At 31.5% G+C, this 23,607-nt stretch overlaps 4 protein-coding genes across 4 annotated transcripts; 1 reads left to right on the top strand and 3 right to left on the bottom strand.

Moving 5' to 3' along the window:
* Positions 1-4,215: 4,215 nt before the first annotated feature.
* Positions 4,216-5,543, bottom strand: LOC108841628 (MLP-like protein 31). The gene is made up of 2 exons (XM_018614381.2): positions 4,805-5,543; positions 4,216-4,700 (listed from the first exon to the last, which is right to left on the bottom strand). Exons 1-2 carry the CDS (start codon positions 5,004-5,006, stop codon positions 4,423-4,425), a joined length of 480 nt encoding a protein of 159 aa, XP_018469883.1. The 5' UTR covers positions 5,007-5,543; the 3' UTR covers positions 4,216-4,422.
* Positions 5,544-5,646: 103 nt separating this feature from the next.
* On the bottom strand, positions 5,647-6,691 carry LOC108841630 (MLP-like protein 31). The gene is made up of 2 exons (XM_018614383.2): positions 6,169-6,691; positions 5,647-6,078 (listed from the first exon to the last, which is right to left on the bottom strand). The coding sequence occupies exons 1-2, from the start codon at positions 6,338-6,340 to the stop codon at positions 5,810-5,812; spliced, it is 441 nt and encodes a 146-aa protein (XP_018469885.1). The 5' UTR covers positions 6,341-6,691; the 3' UTR covers positions 5,647-5,809.
* A 1,498-nt stretch (positions 6,692-8,189) lies between these two features.
* On the bottom strand, positions 8,190-9,450 carry LOC108841629 (MLP-like protein 43). The gene is made up of 2 exons (XM_018614382.2): positions 9,159-9,450; positions 8,190-8,731 (listed from the first exon to the last, which is right to left on the bottom strand). The coding sequence occupies exons 1-2, from the start codon at positions 9,355-9,357 to the stop codon at positions 8,454-8,456; spliced, it is 477 nt and encodes a 158-aa protein (XP_018469884.1). The 5' UTR covers positions 9,358-9,450; the 3' UTR covers positions 8,190-8,453.
* Positions 9,451-16,275: 6,825 nt separating this feature from the next.
* On the top strand, positions 16,276-17,299 carry LOC108840248 (CLAVATA3/ESR (CLE)-related protein 17). The gene has a single exon (XM_018613088.2). The coding sequence runs from the start codon at positions 16,561-16,563 to the stop codon at positions 16,837-16,839; it is 279 nt and encodes a 92-aa protein (XP_018468590.1). The 5' UTR covers positions 16,276-16,560; the 3' UTR covers positions 16,840-17,299.
* The last annotated feature ends 6,308 nt before the right edge of the window (positions 17,300-23,607 follow it).

The following is a 23,607-nucleotide window of genomic DNA, read 5'->3' as shown; positions in this document are numbered from 1 at the left end:
ATGATGTATTCAATTTCAAAAAAGTTCCCGTACGGTATGCACAACTATGGCAACAACCCACAATATAGAAAAGATAAAAAGGAAAATCAATTTTAAAACTTAACTCCCACGTTTTTCTGAAAATATCGGTTTGATTCATTTAAATTACAAATATCCTTATTATAAATGTTTAGGAGATACTGCAATAGTGTTGTTCTATCCAATAGAAATATTCATATTTAAATCAGTCATAATTTTGCTTATATATTTGACCTGATACACTCTTAAAAACCTGCTTTATAGCAATAGAAACATTCCCAGTTAAGTCAACCTCATATTTTTACATATATTTTAGTGTGATACACTCTTAACAACTTGACTTATAACAAATAATTTGTTATATAATAAAAGAATAATACCACCAATAACAACCCTACGATCTCGCCATAAATCTAACTATTAAATACAGTTTTATTGCATATTCTATATCAATTTATCACCCTATATATAAGTATTTTCCCATTCAGTACTCACCAAAAAATACATACACCTAAATGGCAACCAACAAAAGTGTGACGCCTAAATAGATGTAAGCTTCCTCTGTTGTGTTGTGTTTCCTCTGTACTTCCTCTTATCTCAATTGTATATACCACATCTATATTATTAAAACTGGAGTAAAAATTAGGTTTGTTTGGAAACTTAGATTCATTTTTTAAAAAAAATGTTTATTTAGAAATATCGATAGCAGTTTGAAAAATAGGTTTGTTTAAAAACATAAATACCAGTTTAAAATAAAATGTCTATTTGGAAACATAAATAATAGTATAAAAATTATATAATGTTGTTTGAAAATATAGATAGCAGTGTATTAAGAAAAGAATGAACTACGTTATTAAAAAATTGGGAGTCTATTATTTTATGAGAAATTATCTATTTGGGTCAACTTTAAAATATACGAAAATATGTTAATCTAAATATCTAAAATATCATTTGTCAAAATATCACAAGACAAAATTTAAACTTTATATATATATATATATATATATATATATATACTTCAAATCAAAATAATATTTAAACCTGATTTATATCAAAAATTGATTCGAAATATATATATATATATATATATATATTCAAAGATTTATTTTTACTAAAAAAATTTCCAATAAACATTATTAAAAAATGTTTTCATATATATAAGAAAAATACAATAAAAAGTCAAATTTCGTATATCAACTTAAATTATGATTTTATATTTCACATTAAATTTTTAAAATATAATATATGTGATTATTTATAATAAGAGTAAATATAAAATACTATTAATTATATGTTTGTTGTGTTTTTAAAGGAAAAATAGATTGTGAAATAGGGGTGGGCGATCGGGTACCCATTCGGATTTGGTTTGGGTTTGTTTCGGTTTCGGGTTTTCGGGGTCAAAGATTTCAGTCACATTCGGATATTTCTAAATTTTGATTCGGATTCGATTCAGATATTTGCCGGTTTGTTCATGTTCAGATAACTCATTTAAATTATTTTTAAAATTCATTATATATTTTAAATTTCTCAAAATATATAAACAAAATAGTATATTACATATAAATTTGTATAACATATATCATAATACCTGAACTTAACATTTAAGTTGGTTTGATTTAAATATTTGGATAGATAATCAATAATTATTTTAATTATTTTTGGTGATTTGAGTATACTTTAACTTTTAGATATTTACATTTGACTATTTATATATATTTTCAATTATTTAAACCAACTTATAAGTACCATATATATTCAAGATGTTTTTATATACATTAAATCTAAAAAATAATATATATAAGTATACAAATCTATTTTGAATACATTTAGGTATCTAAAATACTTTGGTTCGGAATCCGAACTTCGGATCGAATTCGGTTTTAGTTCTGTTAATACTAAAATTTTGGTATTTAATCAATTTTAATTCGGGTTTGGTACTTTTTCTTGGATCGGGATCGGTTTAATTTTTTCGATTCATGTTTTTTGTCCAACTCTAATATTGACATGAAAACAATATATTTTATAAAAATATACACCCGCACGGACGTGCGGGTCAAAAACTAGTTACTCTTAAAATCTTAATCAAACCCTATGTTCAAAAACTGGGACTTTGAGTCGATTACGAAATCAACGCTCAACAGTGAAGGAAAGTTAGACCAAAGCGGTGATGTTATACAGCCATCTATGCATAGACCTTGGTTTAAAGAAACGTCGTGTTAATATGTTTTGTTTATTATACGGTTTATGGAGCTGAGTAATTGAAATCTCAAGATTATTCAGTTTTTATAAGGTTAAAGCTCCAAAACAGATTTTTTACTCAATAAATATATCAAATCCATACAAAAGCTATAAGAAAATTAAGGTATTATCGTTAATAATATGGAAAAAACAGGCTTAAATTAGTGTTATGTGAAAAACAAAAAAAAGATAGAGGTATACATATAATCTCTCAGTGAACGAAAACAGTAAAAATAGAATATTTCGATTTTCAGGTAGCGAACCCTGTTGCTAAAAAAAAAGGTAGCGAACCCTGGCGAATGAAAGAAAGAGAACATGAAACTACCACTAATCCAAGTCACTTTTAATTATTTTAAATGTTTTCGATAGATATATATTTGTTATCTGTTTATTTTATTTCATTTTATCTACATTAAGTTTGATGTGTTATGAATACAATTTTTTTTTGTCATCAAATACTAATACGATTAGTTGGGTAAAAAATACTTCCGAAATAATCTACACTATTAAAATATCAACATTTATGTTTTTTCCATCTAATGAAAATTTTAACTTTTCCAAAAATACCCAAAATTTACAAAGAAAATTTAATTCTCACTAATGACAATTTTATCTCTTGGTTTATGGTCTTAAAACTATACATATTTATTAATTTAATTCATTGCATCTATAAATCATTAAGAAACCTCATTCCAATAATCATAAATTTTATTTTATTTATATTCCTAAACACATTATGCTTTATAAAAAATTCATTATCTACACTAAAATTATAATATTATTGAACATTAGAAAGCTTATAAATTAAAATGCATAACATATATACAATGCATTTACTTATATGAAAAATAAAATAGTTTATTTAGTTTTATTTAATATTATAAAGTATATGAGAAGTTTAATCAAAATTTTTAAAATATTATATTTTTTTGGGCTTTTTCCGGGTCAACATATGTCAGTTCACGAGTTAGTGGTAGATTTTGGGTTTTATCATATTTTTAGTTAATAGGTTTTCATTAAATCCAAACTCTGTGTAAACATATCAGTTGCTAGGACTTCAAATACAATGCTACATGAAAAACATAAGCTATATCAGATTATATACAACAGTGGGTTTACCTGTTCGACTGTAGGTCTGAATAGGATATGAAAGCAATGTTTATATCTTAATTCATCTATAAACCATATATGTACCCCGCTAAAAACAGTTATATATAATTTTTACGTATAGAATTCTTCTTTGCACCATTTAAATGTAGTTGCACTATTAACCCTCAACATTCGGTTTCGGCTCAGGCTTTTAGGTTTTGGTATTAGAATTTTAGGAACCATTCATGTATTTACAAGGTTTGATTTGGTTTGATTTAAGTTAGGTTATTTTGGTTTTTGATTCGGTTCACTAGAAAATTTTGAAATCGGCTAATATGCAAAAAAAAAAAAAATTGATCCACTTCAGTTCCGGTGTGATTCTGGTTTTCGAATAATTTGGATTTATAGACAAAATATCATATAATATGGGGTTCTCAGTTTAAATATAGGTCAATTCGGATATTTCGAATAACAATGTTGGATAATTTCTAATATTTTGAATTAAAAAAAAATCATATAATTCAGTTTTCAGGTAATTTGGATTATAAATAATATTTTTAGGATAATTGGTCATTAATAAATTAAATATAATCAATATTTGTAAATATATAATTTATATTTTAGAAATTTAAGTACCTATTTGGTTCTCAGTTCAGTTTCAATTTTGGTTCCAAAATATCTGATCAACTCGGTTTTTTATGGAATTTAATTCAATCTTAGTTTTGATTTTCAGTTCGGTATGATTTTATTCACGGTTCTGGATAAAAGTGAGTATATACACTACCTTATATAAAAATAATTTCAAAAACAAACCCCAGGGTCAAAATCTTGTTTTTTTATTAAAACAAATCATACATAAATTTCGAGTAGTCTCATATATATGCTTCTCAAAAGTAACAACTTCCAACGTAACATGATCTTAAATATATACATACTCATGACATATCTCTCTCACAAAGTTGGACAAGGCGGCTCCTTAGTCCTTATTTATATCACTAATCACAAAGACTGAACTTCAAGGCAATTCCACAAAAATATATGTATAGATGTTGTCAAAGATACAAGAGAAGTCTTTCTCTATTCCTCGGACAAGAGATGTTCATCGATCTCTTTGGAGACCTCCACCGCGAACTGGAGGAGAGTCTCAGGGTGAGCCACCTCGTCGTTAATTTTCTCATACTCGAAGTGCCAATGTGCAATACTTCCAGGTTCTCCCTCCTTAGGGGTTACTTGGAATGTTAACACAAAACTCTTGTACTCCTTCATTAGATCACCCTCTAGCACCCTGTACGTGGCTCGATTGTTCTCCGGGTCTACTGACTCGATCCTCTCTTTCAATACTTTTGCCTCCCCATCTAACCAGTGTAAAAAAACTTATAGGATTGGGATTGCTAGAAAGCTTGCATTTCAATTAAATAAGACATATATAATAGGTTTGAGAAATATAATGTTCACTTGCCATGAACATAATTCCAGACGATGATAGCACCAACTTGGCCCATTTCGCCTTCGTGCAGCTCACAGCCCTGAATGTAGGATGGAGATACATTGGAGACATGGTGTGGTCTGCCAACAAGCATGTCATGGAACTTCTCCGTTGAACATTTCAGATCCACAGTTGTCTCAAGGATCCCGACCAAACTAGATGCTTCTTCCGCCATTCTTGATCTTTCGCTAATTTCCAAATGTCTCTGAGGGTTTGAGAATGAATGTGTCCCTTCTGAGCTCTTTAGCCCCTTTTGATAGATGAATAAGTGACGCGAGAAATGCACTTGAAATTATTTTATTATCAATAATTTTGATTAGTTCTTTCTTCTCTTTGATCACGATAACACATCTGGCACTGACTGATAAGGCAGAATTATCTGATAACTTATTAAAATTGTAAATGATAAGGCTATATAAAATAGCATTGGTAGCTCTAGTCATACAAAAGACTTTGATGAGTATTAGGGGGAAAGCAATCAATTCGTGAGCCATAAAGCATGATCCACTTTGGTTAACGAAGAGAGTAGTGTATATCTGTCAATCTAGATAGCAACCATAGCATAATTCGGAGCTTGGAAGAGTAGTTTTATAATAATGAACAAAAGATTAATATGCGTGGATGCGACTATATTGAAATCATCAAAATATTCGATGACACAATTCCCTTCAATTTCTTATTTTTAATGGATAAATCTCTAGAAAAGTTCTTATTTTGAGTATAAAATTCCAAAAATAATACTTGTGGGGACAATCCCTAAGCGACCATCCTTCTGTCAACCCAATAAGATGATTTATTATGCAAGAGTATGTAAATGGATTACACGATATTATTTCATAATAAAAAGAACTAGGTATACTAACGTCAAAACACAACCCCCTTCAAACTTTTATTCATGTAACTTCCGCACGTACACACATGGCATAAAGAGATGCAACCATTGTTATAAACAAAGCAACACATCTATAACTTGCATCTTTACGTTTTGAGAAGACTAGACTCGATATCTCTAGTGAGATAGACCGCAAAGTCCATATACTTGTTAGGAGCTGGAGAATCTGAGTTAAGCTTCTCGTATTCCCAGCTCCATCTCGCTATACTTCTCCCATGGAGCTTCGGTATAATCTGAAGGTTGCATTTGAAGCTACTGTAGTTTTCCATTACATCTCCATCGAACACAAACACCGTCATTGATTTGTTTTCCTCGTCTATTTCAACTCTCTCCTTCATCTTCTCCACTTTTCCATCTGCAAAAAAAACCCACATCATATCAAATTGATACAGAGAGTTACTTATGGGAGCTGTAATAAGAGGAGAGAATTTTTATTTTATTTTACCGACAGACAAAGTCCAGTTCTTGGTGTCATCACCGACTTGCTCCTCCACGCTAAGTATTTTCTCTGGAGATAGTTTTGGTACGCTGCGAGAAGTAGCCTTGATAGCTTGGAAAATCTTATCAGCTGACACTTTGATCTCCACTTCTATCATGGATTTCGCCATCTGAGCCATCGCTTTTTATGTTGGTTGATCTTTGATGTGTGTGTAACTCTGCTTATATAATAAGTGCAGTCTTTTGGAAGGAGAATCTATATGGGAATATGGTACCATGCCTAGCATTTAAGCTAGGTTATATTTAATGGTTTCCTTGTTGTATTCACATACAAGACTTCTCATCTGGAGTCGTGGAGAACTGATCGCCAAGAATCTCCACTCAAAATTAGGCCTTTTCAGTGGATAATCACGTATCTCACAAGTGTGGTGGAGCTTGCTTGCTGCTTATATTACTAACAACAAGCCTAGAACAGAAGAGGTCTCACCATTATCAGCTTATAAAACGTTCAGCATTCGATCGAGTAACTTACTTTCTGACCATAGACGATTGTAATGGCATTGAGCAGAATGATGCTCCTACAAAGTTTGGGCCTCTTATAAAGTCTAGGCCTGTTTTTGACTTTTATATTATAACGAACTTGATGTTCCAGAAAAATAAAAATAAATAGATATTTCGTATAAGTGATCAGTCTAAGACTTTTTTTTTTTGAAACACAATTGATCAGTCTAGACTCCATCATGTATTTTTAACGTCTAGCGTTTTCCTAACACTCATTTTCGACATTTTTTGGAAAGAAGAAAAGGTAGACCCGCACAAATTGATAGCATTTAAAATGACAGAACAAATCAGTTGCGATCTAGCTAGAGGGCAACAAGCATGTATGGCTGTCTACCAAATAAATGATGGTTTTTCCTCTCATTTTTATACAGATCATCATGTCTCCTCAAAATATATCAAAAACTAGGTTTCAATTTCTTTTTTTATATCCTTTAAATTATTTCAAAACAGATCTTAATGTTAAACGTCTATGAATTGTAATTTAGATTTTGGAGGTGGAGTTTAGAGATTGAAATTTAGAGTTTTTGATTTAGAATTTCTGAGTCTAGGATGTAAAATTAGGGGTGATAATATTTATTTATTTTTTTAAAAAATTAAATACTTTTAAAATATTTATTTATATTAAATTTTATTATATATTAAAGATAGTTTTAGCTTTTTATTTTTTAGTGAAAGATATTTTGTTTTTTTTTCTATTCTACGTTTTTTTTTTTCTATTCTACGTTATGTTATGATCAAAACTATTTTGTGCTATTTGAGAAAATTGACTTTTTATATAATATATCTGGAGATAACACATAGGAGTATATTATAAAAGGAATTAAATCCATAACACAAAGTTATGTGGTTAAAAGGTTATTTTACATAGATTTCATCATATATTGTTCATTTGTATTCCTCTCGATGGGATTTCTTGTTATCTCGTTGCAGAAAGGTTTTACTGTTTTAGCAAGGTTTTATTATAAAGTGAATTAAATCCATAACACCAAGTAACCAAACCCTTTAGAGCATGTGATTAACGGTTAAAACCTATAACAGTTCCTAAAAAATAAAAATATTAATATAATTATTATTTCAGCTTGTTATAACACCTGTTCAAACATTATCTAAGTGACATGATTCTTATGATTGGAGTTTTTAGCGTAATATATTTAAAAATAGTTCTTAGTTTTTCTTAGTTAAAAGTTAAGAGACGGTTTTTATTTTATACTATGAACACCATCTTAAGAATCCTACAATAAACATATTCTTAAATCTCTTACTTAAAAACCTTTGCATGCATTTTGGAAAAAAAAAAAAAAAGAACCTTTGCATGCTCTCTCTTAATTTTGCTAATTTTTCTTTTATTTTAAATATTAAAAAACCCTGTTAGATTCTTCAATGGAGCTGCTCTTATCTCATAACCAGGTCGACACACTTCCAAAGGTTTTAGGAAAGAAAAACAATTAAGTTGAACAAAGGTGGAAATAATATAAAATATTACATTATAACCAACGTGAAGGGTAGTAGCATACACAAACTTCTACTACACATCGTTTTTCAAATTAAGAAACTTTAAAGATAACTGACGACTGTTGTAGTATGCATACGTACACGCATCGCACACCAACATATCTCTTAGACAAATTCAGGCACCGCCTCATTATTTATTTCAAATACATAATTAAGCAAAATCCTTAATTAAGACGAAGGCAAACACACACACGCACACACATATGAGGACGGGGTCCTCTAGTCTTCCGCCAAGAGATGTTCGTCGATCCCTTGGGACATTTCAGTAAGGAGCTGGACAAGAGTCTCAGGGTGAGCCACCTCCTCACTAATTTTCTCATACTCAATGTGCCAGTGCACAATACTTCCAGACCCTTCATGCTTAGGGGTCGCCTGGATCGTCAACACAAAGTTTTTGTACTCTTTCATGAGATCACCTTCTATAACCCTCATCTTGAACAGGTTCTTCTCCCGATCCACCGCTTCTATTATGTCCTTCGCCACCTTTGGCTTTCCATCTACACCAAGTAGTTCAAATTTGATTATTTACACAGACTTGATTTTGAGAATCAACATTAATGTAGTTCAAAACCATATCATAAACATGTATATTGTATGCAAATGATGGTATTACAGATTTACAGTGGTCATCCCCTCGTGGATATATATGTCAAGATTAATTTTTGTTCTGAAAATTATATTTTTTCTTTTTCTTTGAGAAATAATTCTTTTTTTTTTGCTAAAAGAGAAATAATTCTTTTTTGAAATAATTTTTCTTGTTTGGAATTCTCTTGTTATTGAAAAATGTTTCAGTGATAGTATATTTTGGTGACCGTCTAATATCAGTTTAGTGATCGTTGCACATCTCATAAAAATGAGTTTTAATTAGTTTCAGTTTTGAATCAATAGAATGTTTTTATCAAATAGTGCATAAATTTGACTTGCCATGGACGTAGTTCCAGACGATGATAGAGCCGACTTTGCCCCATTCGCCTTCGTGCAGATCACATCCCTTAATGTGGCCTGGAGTTGCTATGGGGATATGGTGTGGTCTCTCGGCGAACATGTGATGGAACTTTTCAGCCGAAGCTTTGATCTCCACTTCTATCTCAAGCTTCCCCAGCAAACTAGACGGTTCTGCCATGGTTTTTTCTTATCTTAAGAAAACAAATGGCTAGGTTTTAGGGGATGAGTGAGTTATCTTGTGAGTTTATAGCATGCCCTATTTATAGAGGAATATATGAGCAAGTATTGAAGAATGGAGATCTTTTGTTCACTCAAATAATATCATGAATAGTTTGTGGCACAAAGCATTTGTGGTGACGGATTCAAAATCGTACACTAAGAATTTGTATAGTCAGGTAATTTCTTATAACAAACACTCCACACCATTAACGTGTGTAACGTAGATGCTAGTGAGTGAACATTTTATCAGTTAAATCTGATTCAATCAATTATTAATTTCGCTATTATCCAAAAAATTAGATACCATAAACTTTTGGAGCAAAGCCAAATATAAAATTCAGTATTTTGCTAAAATAAATTACAAATACTAAGTGGGACTTATTGGAATAAGGATTTCATAAAAGATAGCTCATAATCTACACGTGGCGATGGCATTTTCTTAGATCCAAATCTCCCTTGAGATTTAGATCTTCTCCTAATCTACACGTTCCTTGACGTTAGATTAGCCACCTTCTCCTGCATCGAGTTATCCGTTCAAGGCTACGATTTCTATACCGTTATAGGCACTGGTTACGTATCGATCACGACACTCTGTTTTGACGGCGTCAAGCTCTCTGTTTTGATCAAGCTCTCTGGTTTGATAAATCTCTCTTAGCTCTTCGGCTAAGTACTACTGTGATTCGACACACATCATGGGATCTTCCCATCGATTCTCATCTGCTCTTAGGGTAGATGTTAAGGGTAAGGGAATTCAGTTCGATGACGACGATGACACAATTCTGTTAGAGGAAGAAGATGACTCACATATCATCAGTGAGTTTCGTATGTCACTCATTGGTAAGATCTTAAACCCAAAGAAGCAGATTGTGGAGAAACTGATTAAGGCTATGCCGACACAATGGGGCTTGCAAGAGAGGATCACTGCTAATGACCTTGGTAATGGCAAGTTTCTGTTTAATTTCACATCGGAGGAGGATTTGAAATATATTCTCAGTCTAGGACCATTCCATTATAATTTTTGTATGTTTGTTTTGGTCCGATGGGAGCCAATGGTACACGATGATTACCCATGGATCATCCCTTTTTGGGTTGAAATCTCTGGTATACCGCTCCATCTTTGGACTGTCACGAACCTAAAGAACATCGGGAGGAAGTTGGGTCATGTTGATACCATTGAACTATCAGCTGGAAGACTGTTAATTGATGTTGACACGAGAAAGCCAATGCTTTTCAACAAGAAAGTTCAGTCACGTGAGGGAGATGAAGTGAACATTCATTTCAAATATGATCTGCTCTTTAAACATTGCTCCCACTGTGGTTTCTTAACACATGAAGTTGCATATTGTCCAACTAAACTGGAGGAACAACGATTACAGGCGAAGGAGGCTGGGGTATTCTCTCGAGTCCACCTTCCTTTTGAGCCACCGTCACGCCAATCTTTGTTGGCGGATAGAACGGAACGGGATCGCTACCACAACTGGTCTGACCGTCAGTATGAGAACCGTAAGGGATACAAATCTGAGGGCAACAAGTCTGACAACTATGGTTCAAGGGACTATGCTTATGGTAATTGGAGGGACGACAGGCAGGGTACTGATCGGGAACGCCCACGGGATACAGTGGTTCGTAGAGCGGGTGACAGATCCTCTTCTACGCTCCATATGAGCTTAGTAAGAAGCAAACGTGGAGAGCCAAGAACATAAGAGAAGCAAGGCCTCTTGTGGAAAAGGAGCATGGTGATGTGTTGCGGATTGGGTATCACGAAGGTGCTAGTACAAACAGGACGAACACTAATCAGAAAGATGATGATATACTGGTGGAGGAGGGACCTTCTCGTCACAGTGGACGTAAGATTGCAAGTGCAATAGTAACTCCGTCGCGAGCACAAAGGACGGATCACGTTACCTACAGAGTTAAATGTGAATCTCGTGCAATTACTTTCTCTCCTAAGGAGAAAGAGACTTCTAAGGATGATATGGATGAAGGTCAGATGATTGAAGCCTTACAGGATATGGAGATGGGGGAAGCAAATTCGATGGAACAAGAGAATGATGGTATAGTGGAAACTGATGTGCTGGATGAGCCAACAGATGATTTGCTTGGCGAAGAACTAGAAGCAATGGATGTTGGAAACACGTCTAAGGAACTAACGGCACCTAAGAGCACTAAGGAACGACAAACCAGTAAAGGAAGCTCTAGATCCTTGGTTCCGTGTGGCATGCATATTAGGAAGACTGAGTTCTTACGTCGTGGATCGCCAAGAAAATATGGTGTCCTCTCTTTGGGGGATACTGATCGTCATAGCGGTTTGCAGAAACCGAGATCAAGTTCACACAAGTCTAATAAGTTGGAGGGGTCCAAGAAAACCCCAAAAACTTATCAATGAGGACAATTAGTTGGAACTGTCGGGGGATTGAAAACGACCTCACAGTTCGACGCCTTACGGAGATGTGTCAGAAGCATCGCCCAGGACTCGTGTTTCTATCTGAAACAAAGAATAAGAGACTGATGTTGCAAAACATTCAGGCAGATTTAGGATTTGATCATTTGTTTACCGTTGAGCCACTTGGTCTCAGCAGAGATTTAGCTCTTTTCTCTATGGATGAATTTCAAGTTAATGTTTTATTTTCAAATAACAGAATGATTGACATTGAGGCAGTCATTGATGGAATAAAAGTCTTTATGACGTTTGTTTATGGGGATCCTGTATTGGAACGTAGAGATCATGTTTGGGAACGTCTTACGCGTTTCTCAACAACAAGAAGTGGACCTTGGTTTATGATAGGAGATTTCAATGAGATTACAGGTCATAATGAAAAAGAAGGTGGAAGACAACGTACTGATAGCTCTTTTTTACCTTTCAAACAAATGCTAAATGATTGTGGGATGCTAGAATTTCCATACACTGGAGATATGCTATCATAGTTGGTAAAAGGGCAGAGAGAGTAACTGTTAGATGTCGTCTGGATAGAGCAGTAGGAAATGCTGACTGGCATGAAAAGTTCCCTCATTCGAAGATGAAGTACATGAGGTTATGGGGATCGGATCATCGTCCGATACTTGCTGATATCCTCAAAAAACCATCCAGAAGATCCAGGAAATTTAAGTTTGACAAAAGATGGTTGGATAACGAGGAACTGAGACAAGTTATTTTGGAGGGATGGAAATCACCTGATCTTCCTCCCAATGCCTCTACAATGGAACATATTTCCAGCTGCAGGAAAGCATTAAGCGAGTGGAGAAGACAAAATAATATAAACTCAGCAAAACTGGTGGAAGAGCTTAAAGAAAAAGTGGAAGCTTTATATGCAGATGATGATGCCACAACAGAGGAGATTGCAGCAGCTTTGAAGGAGCTTTCTGATGCTCTTAAGGCAGAAGAAATGTTCTGGAAACAAAAGAGTCGTGTATTTTGGCTAAGGGAAGGAGATGCAATACAAAAAATTTTCCATGCCTTAACGAAACAAAGGAGAGCAAGGAACAAAATCACTCAGCTTCTAGGTGAAAATGGAAATATTGTGGAGGATGAAGAGGGATTAGTAGCCATTGCTACTAGTTATTTTAGACAAATCTTTGAGTCTACCAATCCACAGGATATTGAAGAAGCTTTATCTGAAGTTCCTACGACAATAACGGAGCCAATGAACGACAGTCTTACAGCACCGGTAACGGAGTGGGAGATAAAATTAGCACTCTTTGCCATGCATCCAGAGAAAGCACCGGGGCCAGATGGAATGACTGCACTATTCTACCAGAAGTTCTGGGATATAGTAAAGGATGATTTAACTCTTATGGTTAATAAGTTCCTTACTGAAGGGATAATGCCTGATGGACTGAATGAAACCAATATTTGTCTCATCCCAAAGACAACAAAACCGAATGACATGGCTCAGTTTCGGCCTATTAGTTTGTGTAACGTAAGTTACAAGATTATCTCTAAGGTCCTATGCCAGAGACTTAAGAAAGTGCTGCCAGGATTAATATCAGAAACCCAGTCAGCCTTTGTTACTGGAAGATAGATTTCTGATAATATTATGATTGCTCAAGAGATGTTCCATGCTCTCAGGACCAAGCCAAGCGGACGCAACAAGAGAATAGCTATTAAAACAGATATGAGCAAAGCCTATCATAGGATGGAGTGGTCATTTATTGAGGCTGTGATGAGAAAGATGGGTTTCTCAGAAACGTGGATCACATGGATAATGACATGTATTACGTCAGTTCAATACAAAGTCCTCATGAATGGCCAACCAAGAGGAAACATTATTCCAAGAAGAGGCCTACGCCAAGGAGATCCTTTGTCTCCTTTCATTTTTATTCTATGCACGGAAGCGCTCGTTAGCCTTCTTAATCACGCAGAGAACCAGGGAAAGATAACGGGGATGCGCGTTACCCCCGCAGAGAACCAGGGAAAGAATCTGCCTCATTCTCTTGTGTCTCCTGAAGCTTCAACAGTCTATCTGGACACGTAGACGCATAGTGACCGTTCTTATCACATCTGTAACAGACTATTTTAGACACATCAATGTATTGTTTGTAGCCTCCATTCTGTTGGTATCCTCCTTGCTGTTGATTACCATAACGGCCTCGTCCTCTTCCTCTGTTCGAGAACCGTCCTCTGCCTCTTCCTCTGTTTGAATCATATCTCTCCTGTTGTGGCTGCGACTGATGTGATTGTTGTTGTGAATCAGAGTTTGCAAATAAAAGCTTGTTTTGACTCAGATCATCTTGTTTTTCTTCGTCATCTTCAAAGATCCTCTCCTCATAAGCTTTTATTCTTCCCACAATATATGCAAAACCGGTCTTGTTTAGGTCGAGAACTTGTTCAAGCGCAGCGATAATGGTTATATATTTCTTTCTTGGCAGACTATGCAAGAACTTCTTGACAAGTTTTGGTTCATCAATATCTTCACCCAGCGCCTCAGACTTTGATTTTAATTCGGACAATCTTTCAACAAAACTATCCATTGTGTCGGTATCTTTCATCTTTATCTTATTAAAATCAGCAATCAACGTCTGCAGACGAGCCTCCTTAACTCGATCAGCCCCCATGTATCTTGTCTTTATGGCGTCCCAAACAGCTTTTGCACTCCCTAGCTTTCCGACCTGCAGCACCATTGATTCCGGTATAGATTGGAACAGCAGAACCTTTGCCATGTTATTCTTATCATCTTCCTTGAGCTCTCCTGGATCAATTGTTTCCCAAACCTTATGAACCTGCAACAGCACCTCCATTCGTATGGTCCAGACTGTATAATTGGTATCCGTCAAGATCGGACACTTTATGTTCGAAGGACCACTTCCCTTTGATTCTATGCATGTCGCTACGATCTCTCCCATCTGTCTGATTTAATAGTATGCTCTGATACCACGTATTAAATCACACGAATGTATCAAACACACAAGATATCAAACCAAACGTAACTCCTTTATTGAACTCCAACAACGCCTTAAAAAAATATCTCAAAAACTAAAGCTCTCTAACTCTTATGCAATACCACACTTTGGTATCTCCATATATATATAGCATAAGATATATTCTAAACTCACTAGATAAAAGTATGTAGATAACTCCTAAACACTTTATAATTATCTTTTATTTCCTAGTCCATATCTCGGTAGGAAATATCTAACTTGCTCACCAAGTTAGTTCAAGCTTAATCCAACACAATGATGGGTGAGTCAGGGAGCCACCATTGTGGAAGATGGGCAGATGATCCAACAAATATATATATACACGTTTGTGCGATCGTAGTGTAGGATTCAACTTATTCCCGTTAACCCCACCGAAGAAACGTAGAAGCCCATATCACCCATCGCATATTTTGATATCTGGATGAAATCATTCCCTTTAACCCAATACAGAGGAAACAAATCATCATAGTATATGGTTCAGTAGACTACAACTCCAAATATCCGATATCAATATGACCGCAAAACCCGATAAAACATGTACAATCAACCAAATGATACATTTATTCAACTATTAAATGCTTATAATGGTAGTGTTGTAAGAAAAAAGGAGTATGTGGATTAATCTTAGTTGAATCCACGTGAAAAAGACATGGATCGATCAAAATTCGATTTGTGTCTTTCACTCTCTCAAAAAAGAGTGAAGGGTTGAAAATTATATTTCATTAAAACATAAATATAATTCTGAAATTCTAATTGGTCGTTGAAATTAGTAAGATTTTTATTCATCATGTTTATTTCAAATGAATTATTTTGTAGTTAATATTTGTTTTGTAAATGTTTTACATCATAATTTATCATTTTTATGCTTTATAAATAGAGATTTGGTTAACATATAAAATTTTAAAAAATTAAATATTAAATGATTATGAGGGGAAAAATGTAATGTGAATTTTAAAAGGGTAAAAAGAGGTTGTTAAAACTTAAAAAAAAAAAGAACATTGTGCATGGTCTAAAAGGTAGGGTGCTAAAATATAAATTTATTTACAGACACGACGAGCTGTCTAAATTAAATAAATTGTTATTAGTAAATAAATTTTTATTTATCATTAGTGATAGGTTTTTTCACAAAATATATTGTTATTTACTGATAAAGTAATTATGTAATAAAGTAATCTTTTGGAACACATCTGCGGGTGATCTTCCTTAAATAACCCACGAAGTCAAAGCCTCCAAAGAACATTGGTAATGTGTTTACACCATGACATAAACAGAACTCATCGACATTACCAAGGAAACCCCTAATCACAATCATTAGTACGTCAAAATTCACAATTAGGAAATTAGTAATGATTTGATTGAAAAATAAAATACCAAAAGTGAAGAAAAACAGTAAAAAGAAAAGAGTGCTTTCGAAGACTTTTCACTCGAACTAACACAAAGAAGTGACAGCCGTTATTAATACCGCCTGTCGTACTTTCATACACAGACCACACACAAACACTCTCTCTTTGCTTTCGACTTCCGAGACAAAAAGAGAGAGGAATAGAGAATTGTTGTAAAAGCTTTTGCCTTTTAGAGGAAACAACAGTGCAGATCTTAGAAGGATCCGAACACCCATCACCTAAAAAACCGATTATTACAAGTCAAAACTCTATATTTTTACCCACAAGACAAAAAGTTGTCCAAACAAATTTTCTTCTTTCTTCTCCTTCTCTGTTCATGTTCGTCTGTTTCTTGTTTCTCGGAGATGACTCAAGTGTTGGTACGAAGAGAGACACAAGGAAGGAAACTTAGAAGATGGGACGTGAAGACCATTTGTTTCTTCTTCTTCTTTGTCATTTTTCAGATAAGTTATTCTTCATCAGCTTCTGTTGCTTCTCGTCGTCATCACTTCGTCTCGTCACCGCCGAGAAAAAATCTGGTGTACGCAACGTCGCCGTTTCGTGGGCCGTTGAGCAGAGAAGATAACATTTATGGAGACGACAAGAGAGTAGTTCGCACGGGTCCCAATCCTCTGCACAACTAACTTTTGCGTGTTGCTATTATTATCAATTACCCTCCACACCCACCCTACGAAGACTACATGCAAAAGGCTAGACGCAAACGCTGAACGTTGACCGTGATACAAAGGTGCCTTAGAGTCAAATAAGGTTTGTCACAGATTTTGTAAGTTAGAATCCTTTTTTTTTTGTATTTCAGCATAGAAACATTTTAGCTTTTAGCGTAGGATTTTGTTAGTTCGGTTATGAGGAACTCTATGAATGTTAGTATTAAGAACTTAAAGATAACACAATCATGCCTTAATTTTAGTTTACATTAAAACTAAAATGAACCCTGGTGGTTTTTGTTGTTGCAAGTCTTATAAGGAGATTAAGTTGTCTTATTCTTGATATAAATAAAGAAAAACTGTGTATTGGTTATGTATTAGTATTACCAACGATTATAATGTTCTTGTGTTTCAGAATAACAGTGTTATCTTTCACTCATACGTAATGCTTAATGTTCTTTCGTCTCATACCCCTACCATTTGAGTTAGTATGAATAGTTTTTTTTTTTGGTGGTAAAATGTTAGTATGAATAGTTCTTTCTCGTAATAGTATTACTATTACTTTCCCCAAAGTAGAGATTAGATAATTACTCATCATTTGCGTTGACCAAAAAAAAAAAAGATAATTACTCATCATTTGACTCTCAAGGTTAGTTAGCACTATCATTAAATTCAATTGGCAAACTCAAAACAATATAGTTGTAGTTGATTGTGTTTCGGATTGGACTCGGGCCTTTGTTTTTCGTTGAGTGAACAGTGGCGTTGTCCGATTGCTTGGCTTTGGTCTTTTTTTGTGAGGTTTCGTTGTTATGCCTCTTGTAGTTATTGAAAGTGTTGCTTGGTTGTAACTTATCTTTCAAAGGTTTATAATATTTCAATTTGGGAAAAAAAAATATATAGTTGTATTTCAAAATAGTTTTTAGTATGAAAAGTGGAACCTGAAATCTTCATGGCAACCATTTACAACCGCTGTCTCAAGGAACTATGCTACCTTGGAACGTTAATATACAATTCATCTTCGGATTCAGTCGTACACTAGGTAGAAAATATTCAAAATAGCATTCATTAAAAAGTGAAAAACAAATCTATTTATATATTTGGCTTTATGGTTTAAGTGATTAAAATTTGGGGTCTAGTATTCAAGATGTGAGATTAGGGTTTAAAATCTAGGATGAATGATAGTTTTATTGATTAAAAGTGATTTTGAGATTTTTTTTTGCTTTTGGTGCTATTTTATGACAAAAACTAAAAATGATATTTATGAGTTTTGCCTTAAACCAAGGGTTCAAATTGGAGAGTAGTACACTAGTTTCTTTTTTTCTAATATAAAAAGTACACTCTAGTTGAAATTATGATTCATTGAATCCACAAAAGTGTTAACCATTTGTAATAAATGTCCTTACATATTAATTAATTAATGTAATTTACCTCCCCAGAGAGAACAAAAAGTGAAACCTCTTCCAAAAATGCTCCTATTCAGTAAGAAATGAATGAAAAGGTTTACATAATTACACATGATCAAATAACTACTTCAATCATATCGTACATACTTTCTCTCTGACCTTATATATTTGGAGACTACGTTTATAAGATTTGGCTTCAATGATCACTCTTTGTAGCATTTTCTTCTATAGTTTTAACATTATTTACTTCTAGTAAATGAAGTACATAATGTGATTCAATGACCGATTAATAATACTTTGTCGTACAAAGCATATGGAGTAGACAAAGTGGTCAGGCCAGGGCTGTGACGCTGTCCAGCTTCTTTATTGCTCTCTTCTGCCACTCTTCTTTCCCGTTCCCCTCTGTATACGAATTCACGTCAATAAATGTTCATATTGGTTTTTCTTTTCATTTTTTTTTTAGATTTAGCACCGCTAGATCAAATCTCAGAAGTAAGCGACTCCTTAGTAAACAAGATTATGCAAGTCCACAATAAATCACTCATTCATGCGGAAATCCAAAACCAAGTGGTCTACACACAGTGTTTAGACATTAGATGCGAATACAACATTGACGGTGGGTGTTTTGTAAATATGAATTAGCTTCACATGATTCATGTGAAATGCATGCAGTGGCTGTCTCCAGCTTGTACCATAAATTAAGGGACCCCACCAATAAACTAACAACAATAATTTGACTAAATTTTTTATTTCAAATTAAGAGGATAATACGGGAGACAAAAATCTCACATCAATAACTAAAAAAATATTAATTATTATGTAAGATAGATAGATCAATTATTATTTTTGGGTAAAAAAATAGATCAATTCATTTATCTTGGTCCCCGATTAGAAGTTCTCGTTGACCACGGTAATCGAACCTGTATCTTCGACAGGTGTCCGAACAACTGGACGAAAGGGACAAAAAAGCCATTCGTCATATACATCAGCTCCGAGAATAGAAGTGAATCTTTTTTTCTATACGAAATTTAAGATTCTATTTGTGTTCCGTAAACTCAATAACCACTTATTTGAAATGTTATAGCAGGTGCAGTTGAATTGGGACTTAAGATGGGGCATGGAAGCTCTTCTAAAAGATTACCAAGACGCACACATAGAATAGATAAAAAAGAATCAAATAAGGCTTTTTAGCCCCTCTTAGTCTCAGATAGGTTTGAATGTTATCACACCCTTTTTGTTTGCTTCATCGCCAGCATTAGAGCCACAACTAACCGACCTACTGCTATCATAACTAGACAAAATTAACATATTATCAAAATCCAATTCAAATAATCCAATCTGAATAATTATGGATTCAATCTAAATTTGACCCATCAATCTTTGTCTGATTATTATCAATCTTAGTCTGATTATTCAGATATTGACAATCAAAAAACTATCATATCAAGACACAATTGACTCGAAAGTAGAAACGCCGAGCTGACATGCGATGAAAACGTGAGGGAAAGTTTAATTTCAAGACTGGTTTTGTTTTGTCAACTAATGGAAATATATAACAACGTCAGAAACTCCTTGAGAAACAGTGTATAGGAGTCTAAAATAATTTGATACATTAAAGTTGACTATAACAAATTAATTCATATATATCGTGACACATAACGGTCTTAATTATGATGCTACATTTTGAAAAGTCCAAAAGGTTCTCTAGCTATATAACTCCAAGTATTGGTCGAAGACAATCATTAAGGAATTCAACACCATTTGCTTTACCTAATTCATTTCACAAGATCATTTCCAACCCATACACCAAACTTTACACCAAAACTATACTTTTTATTTTATATTATTAAACTAAAAAAAATATTATTAATTAATATATATATATATAATAAATAAATAATTTATGTAATTATATTGAAAAAATATATCACACATAATAATAATTATTATTTTTAAATATCTACAATTTTAACATATACCAATATTAAAATAGTAAATTAAAATAAACTATTTCACTATATGTAAAATACTGATTTATATACTTATTTTACTATTTTATATGTATTTATTTTGTCACTAATAATTATAAAACTAATATTTTACTAATAAAACTAAGTGAATGATATTTAATGTGGTGAATAGTATTGCGTGAACAATGTTTGACGTTATGAACAGTAGCACACCAAATTTGGTGCGGTACAGTAACTATATACCAAAATAGTGTGATTTTTGCAGTGTGTTCCTGTTAATATCGGCAAAACACCATTTCTAGTTCTTTTCTTCATTGGGCCTAGCCATTAATATATAGAAACTAGTTAATGTTACAAAAACTATTGACTTTGGTTGTTGTAGTAAAATTTATCCATTTTATAATCTTTGTAATGTGCGTAGACACGTCTTTGGTAAAACCTAATAAAACATTCGATTTTCTCAAATTTTACAGAATTAATATATAGATTTTATAGTCTTTAAATTATAAAAGTTCATTGAGATTCAATTTAAAATGTATATGTGTGACATATCAAAATTTTAATTTACAACACAAATAAATTTATCATGTAAATCACAAAATTCAATATTTTTAGTTATAACCTAGACAAAACAATGTTAAAAGAAACACATATATTTATAGTTTGTATGTAAGAAACAACTAGGTGGTTGTCTATACATTGTGCATGAACAAAATTTTACAAAAGTTAAAATAAAATAAAAGGTTGAATTTATTAATATTCAGAATTTTTAATTTACCGGTTATAAAATAATTAAAATTTATGAATGATTATTTATTATTTAGTGTTTTTTGTTTGACTTATGATGGATGTTTCCTCACAAACCGAGTTTTAGTGTATTGTATTGTGTTTAAATTTAAGAAGACTTGATTAAACATCTATTCATGTTTGATTTATGGATCTAAAATGTTTTTGAAAATTTAACTTCCATAAAATTTATAATTTTAATTAAGTTATTTTAGTTTTATTTGTGTTAAGATACACTAACATTTAATTTTGACAAAATATAGATATTTATACAAATTAGCTAACTTTTTTTTACAAAGTTGATGCGCTATTTTATACTTGAAATTATATTATTTAATTATATTAAAAGTAATAATGTAAATAATTTACATAAATGGTATGTACCAATTGTAATTATTTCATTTTACGAATTTTACCATAAAACCAAAACTTCAAAAAAAACTAATAAATAAAGGCTGATAGGTGATAAAACCTGGTTTTATCCTTAATTAAAATTGTCCATATCATAATAAGATAATTACATATCACAATTTTCATTAAACTATGTCATATTTTCTTTGTAAGAGTGAATGTAGTGATGCATGTAAGCTAAATTCAAATAATTATTTCTTAAAGAATGTTGGGATTATCAATACTAACGTAAAAACTCTATAAATTGATAATGTTGGGATTTTGATATTTTATTAATTTATAAACTTATTAGTTTACAAAATGTTTCCTTTTATAGATTTTTCTATTTTAAAATATTTTTATAGAATAAAAATATATTTTATTTTGATGCATATACATTAAGTAAATTTTTGAAACCCAACACTTATATTAGTTTTATTACATTTATTGGTGTATATAAAATATATCTCATAGTTTTTAAATGAGGCTTTAGATATAATTTTACTAAACCTCATCAAAATATATTAAGTGTTATGAATAAAGATAATTTTATTATAAATGATATAATGGTTGGTTTATACTTATATAAAATGTATATACATATAAATAATGGTTATATATGGGACAATATATTTACATAGAACTATTTTAAAAATAATTAATATTTTTTTGTTTTATTGATTTTGTCGTATTTTGAATCGGTTCCAGTTTAGACAAGAAATAATTATTATTTATTGTGTTTATTAATTTATTGAATCTATCTATCTATACTATTATTTGCGAAGTAATTTTTCGCAACGGAGCTCCCACGTTAAAAGTTAGAGTGGTTAATATCTATACTACCCTTAATGAATTTTATATATATAATTAATTATATAACCAAAACGAAATTTATTAATAATATTGTTTATTTTAAAAAAAATAAAATAATTCTCATATATTGTGTTGTTATCTTAAAATATTTTTCAATTATAAAATTTAAAAATTAGGTATAAAACAATTTATAATAATTAAGTGGTTAAAATCAATATTAATTTTTATTAATATTATTATTTTTTTAAATAAGATAATTCTTATGAATTTTCTTGTTATACTAAAATATTTTTCAATCATAAAAGTTAAAATAAGATATAAAACAATTTATAATAATTAAGTGGTTAAAGTCAATATTACCTTTAATGAATTTTATATATAATTGATTATATAATGAAAAACGATTTTTATTAATAATATTATAATTTTTTAAATATGATGATTCTTATATATTGTGTTGTTATCTTAAATTTATTTTTTCAATTATAAAAGATATAAAATAACATATAAACTATTTATAATTAAATATTAACCAACTAAAACCATTTTGTATAAATATATTTTCTAAGATATTTCTATATAACTAAAAACGAATTTATATTAATCAGATTAATTTTTAATAAAATAAGATAACTTATATATTGTGTTGTTATCTTGAAATTATTATTTTTGTTATAAAAGTTAAAAAAATAAGATATATAACAATTTATTTATATCTTTACTATTATATCTGAATTTATTATATAGTTAAAACAAATTTATATTAATAATATAATTATGTTTAAAAATAAAATCATTCTTATATATTGTGTTGTTATCTTAAAATAATTATTTCTATTATAAAAATTAAAAATTAATATATTAAACAATCTATCTATCTAAACTATTATTTGAGAAGTGAATTTGCTTATTTGTGATGCTATTAATAATTATACATTTACTCATATTTTTTGCTTAATTATTAATATTAATTAATAAATAATTTTAGTGATTTAACCGATAATTTGTCATTATCTTAAAAATAGTTAAAATATGCTAAAGATAATATCATAGCTAAACTTATACATATAATTTATTAATATTAAAGTATTACATATATGTTTATAATTACCCATAAATAATTATAAACTTAGATAAAATTACTTATGTATACTATTATTATATGTTTAAAATCACTTATAATAATACAAATATCAAAAGCATTGATACAATAATACTTTATTACTATATATAATAATAAATACATATAATAATTTATTATTATATGTTTAAAATCATTGTGATAATTTCCGAAAAAATTAGCGGAAAACTCAAAATTATTTATACTATTATTTACAAAATAATTTGTTTGCTCTCACGTTTAAATTTAAAACGTTAAATTTGTT

The sequence above is a fragment of the Raphanus sativus genome, chromosome 2 (assembly GCF_000801105.2).
Source record: "Raphanus sativus cultivar WK10039 chromosome 2, ASM80110v3, whole genome shotgun sequence".
Lineage (NCBI taxonomy): Eukaryota > Viridiplantae > Streptophyta > Magnoliopsida > Brassicales > Brassicaceae > Raphanus > Raphanus sativus.
This window is presented reverse-complemented; position numbering and strand designations above follow the sequence as displayed.

What these genes read in the sequence shown, in the direction of transcription:
- LOC108841629 (XM_018614382.2), bottom strand. Translation starts at nt 9,357, where the DNA reads ATGGCAGAACCGTCTAGTTTGCTGGGGAAGCTTGAGATAGAAGTGGAG. An exon ending in CGTCTGGAACTACGTCCATG is followed by an intron (nt 8,732 to 9,158) that starts GCAAGTCAAATT and finishes TACTTGGTGTAG; the next exon opens with ATGGAAAGCCAAAGGTGGCG.
- LOC108841628 (XM_018614381.2), bottom strand. Translation starts at nt 5,006, where the DNA reads ATGGCGGAAGAAGCATCTAGTTTGGTCGGGATCCTTGAGACAACTGTG. An exon ending in CGTCTGGAATTATGTTCATG is followed by an intron (nt 4,701 to 4,804) that starts GCAAGTGAACAT and finishes TACACTGGTTAG; the next exon opens with ATGGGGAGGCAAAAGTATTG.
- LOC108841630 (XM_018614383.2), bottom strand. Translation starts at nt 6,340, where the DNA reads ATGGCTCAGATGGCGAAATCCATGATAGAAGTGGAGATCAAAGTGTCA. An exon ending in GAACTGGACTTTGTCTGTCG is followed by an intron (nt 6,079 to 6,168) that starts GTAAAATAAAAT and finishes TTTTTTTTGCAG; the next exon opens with ATGGAAAAGTGGAGAAGATG.
- LOC108840248 (XM_018613088.2), top strand. Translation starts at nt 16,561, where the DNA reads ATGACTCAAGTGTTGGTACGAAGAGAGACACAAGGAAGGAAACTTAGA.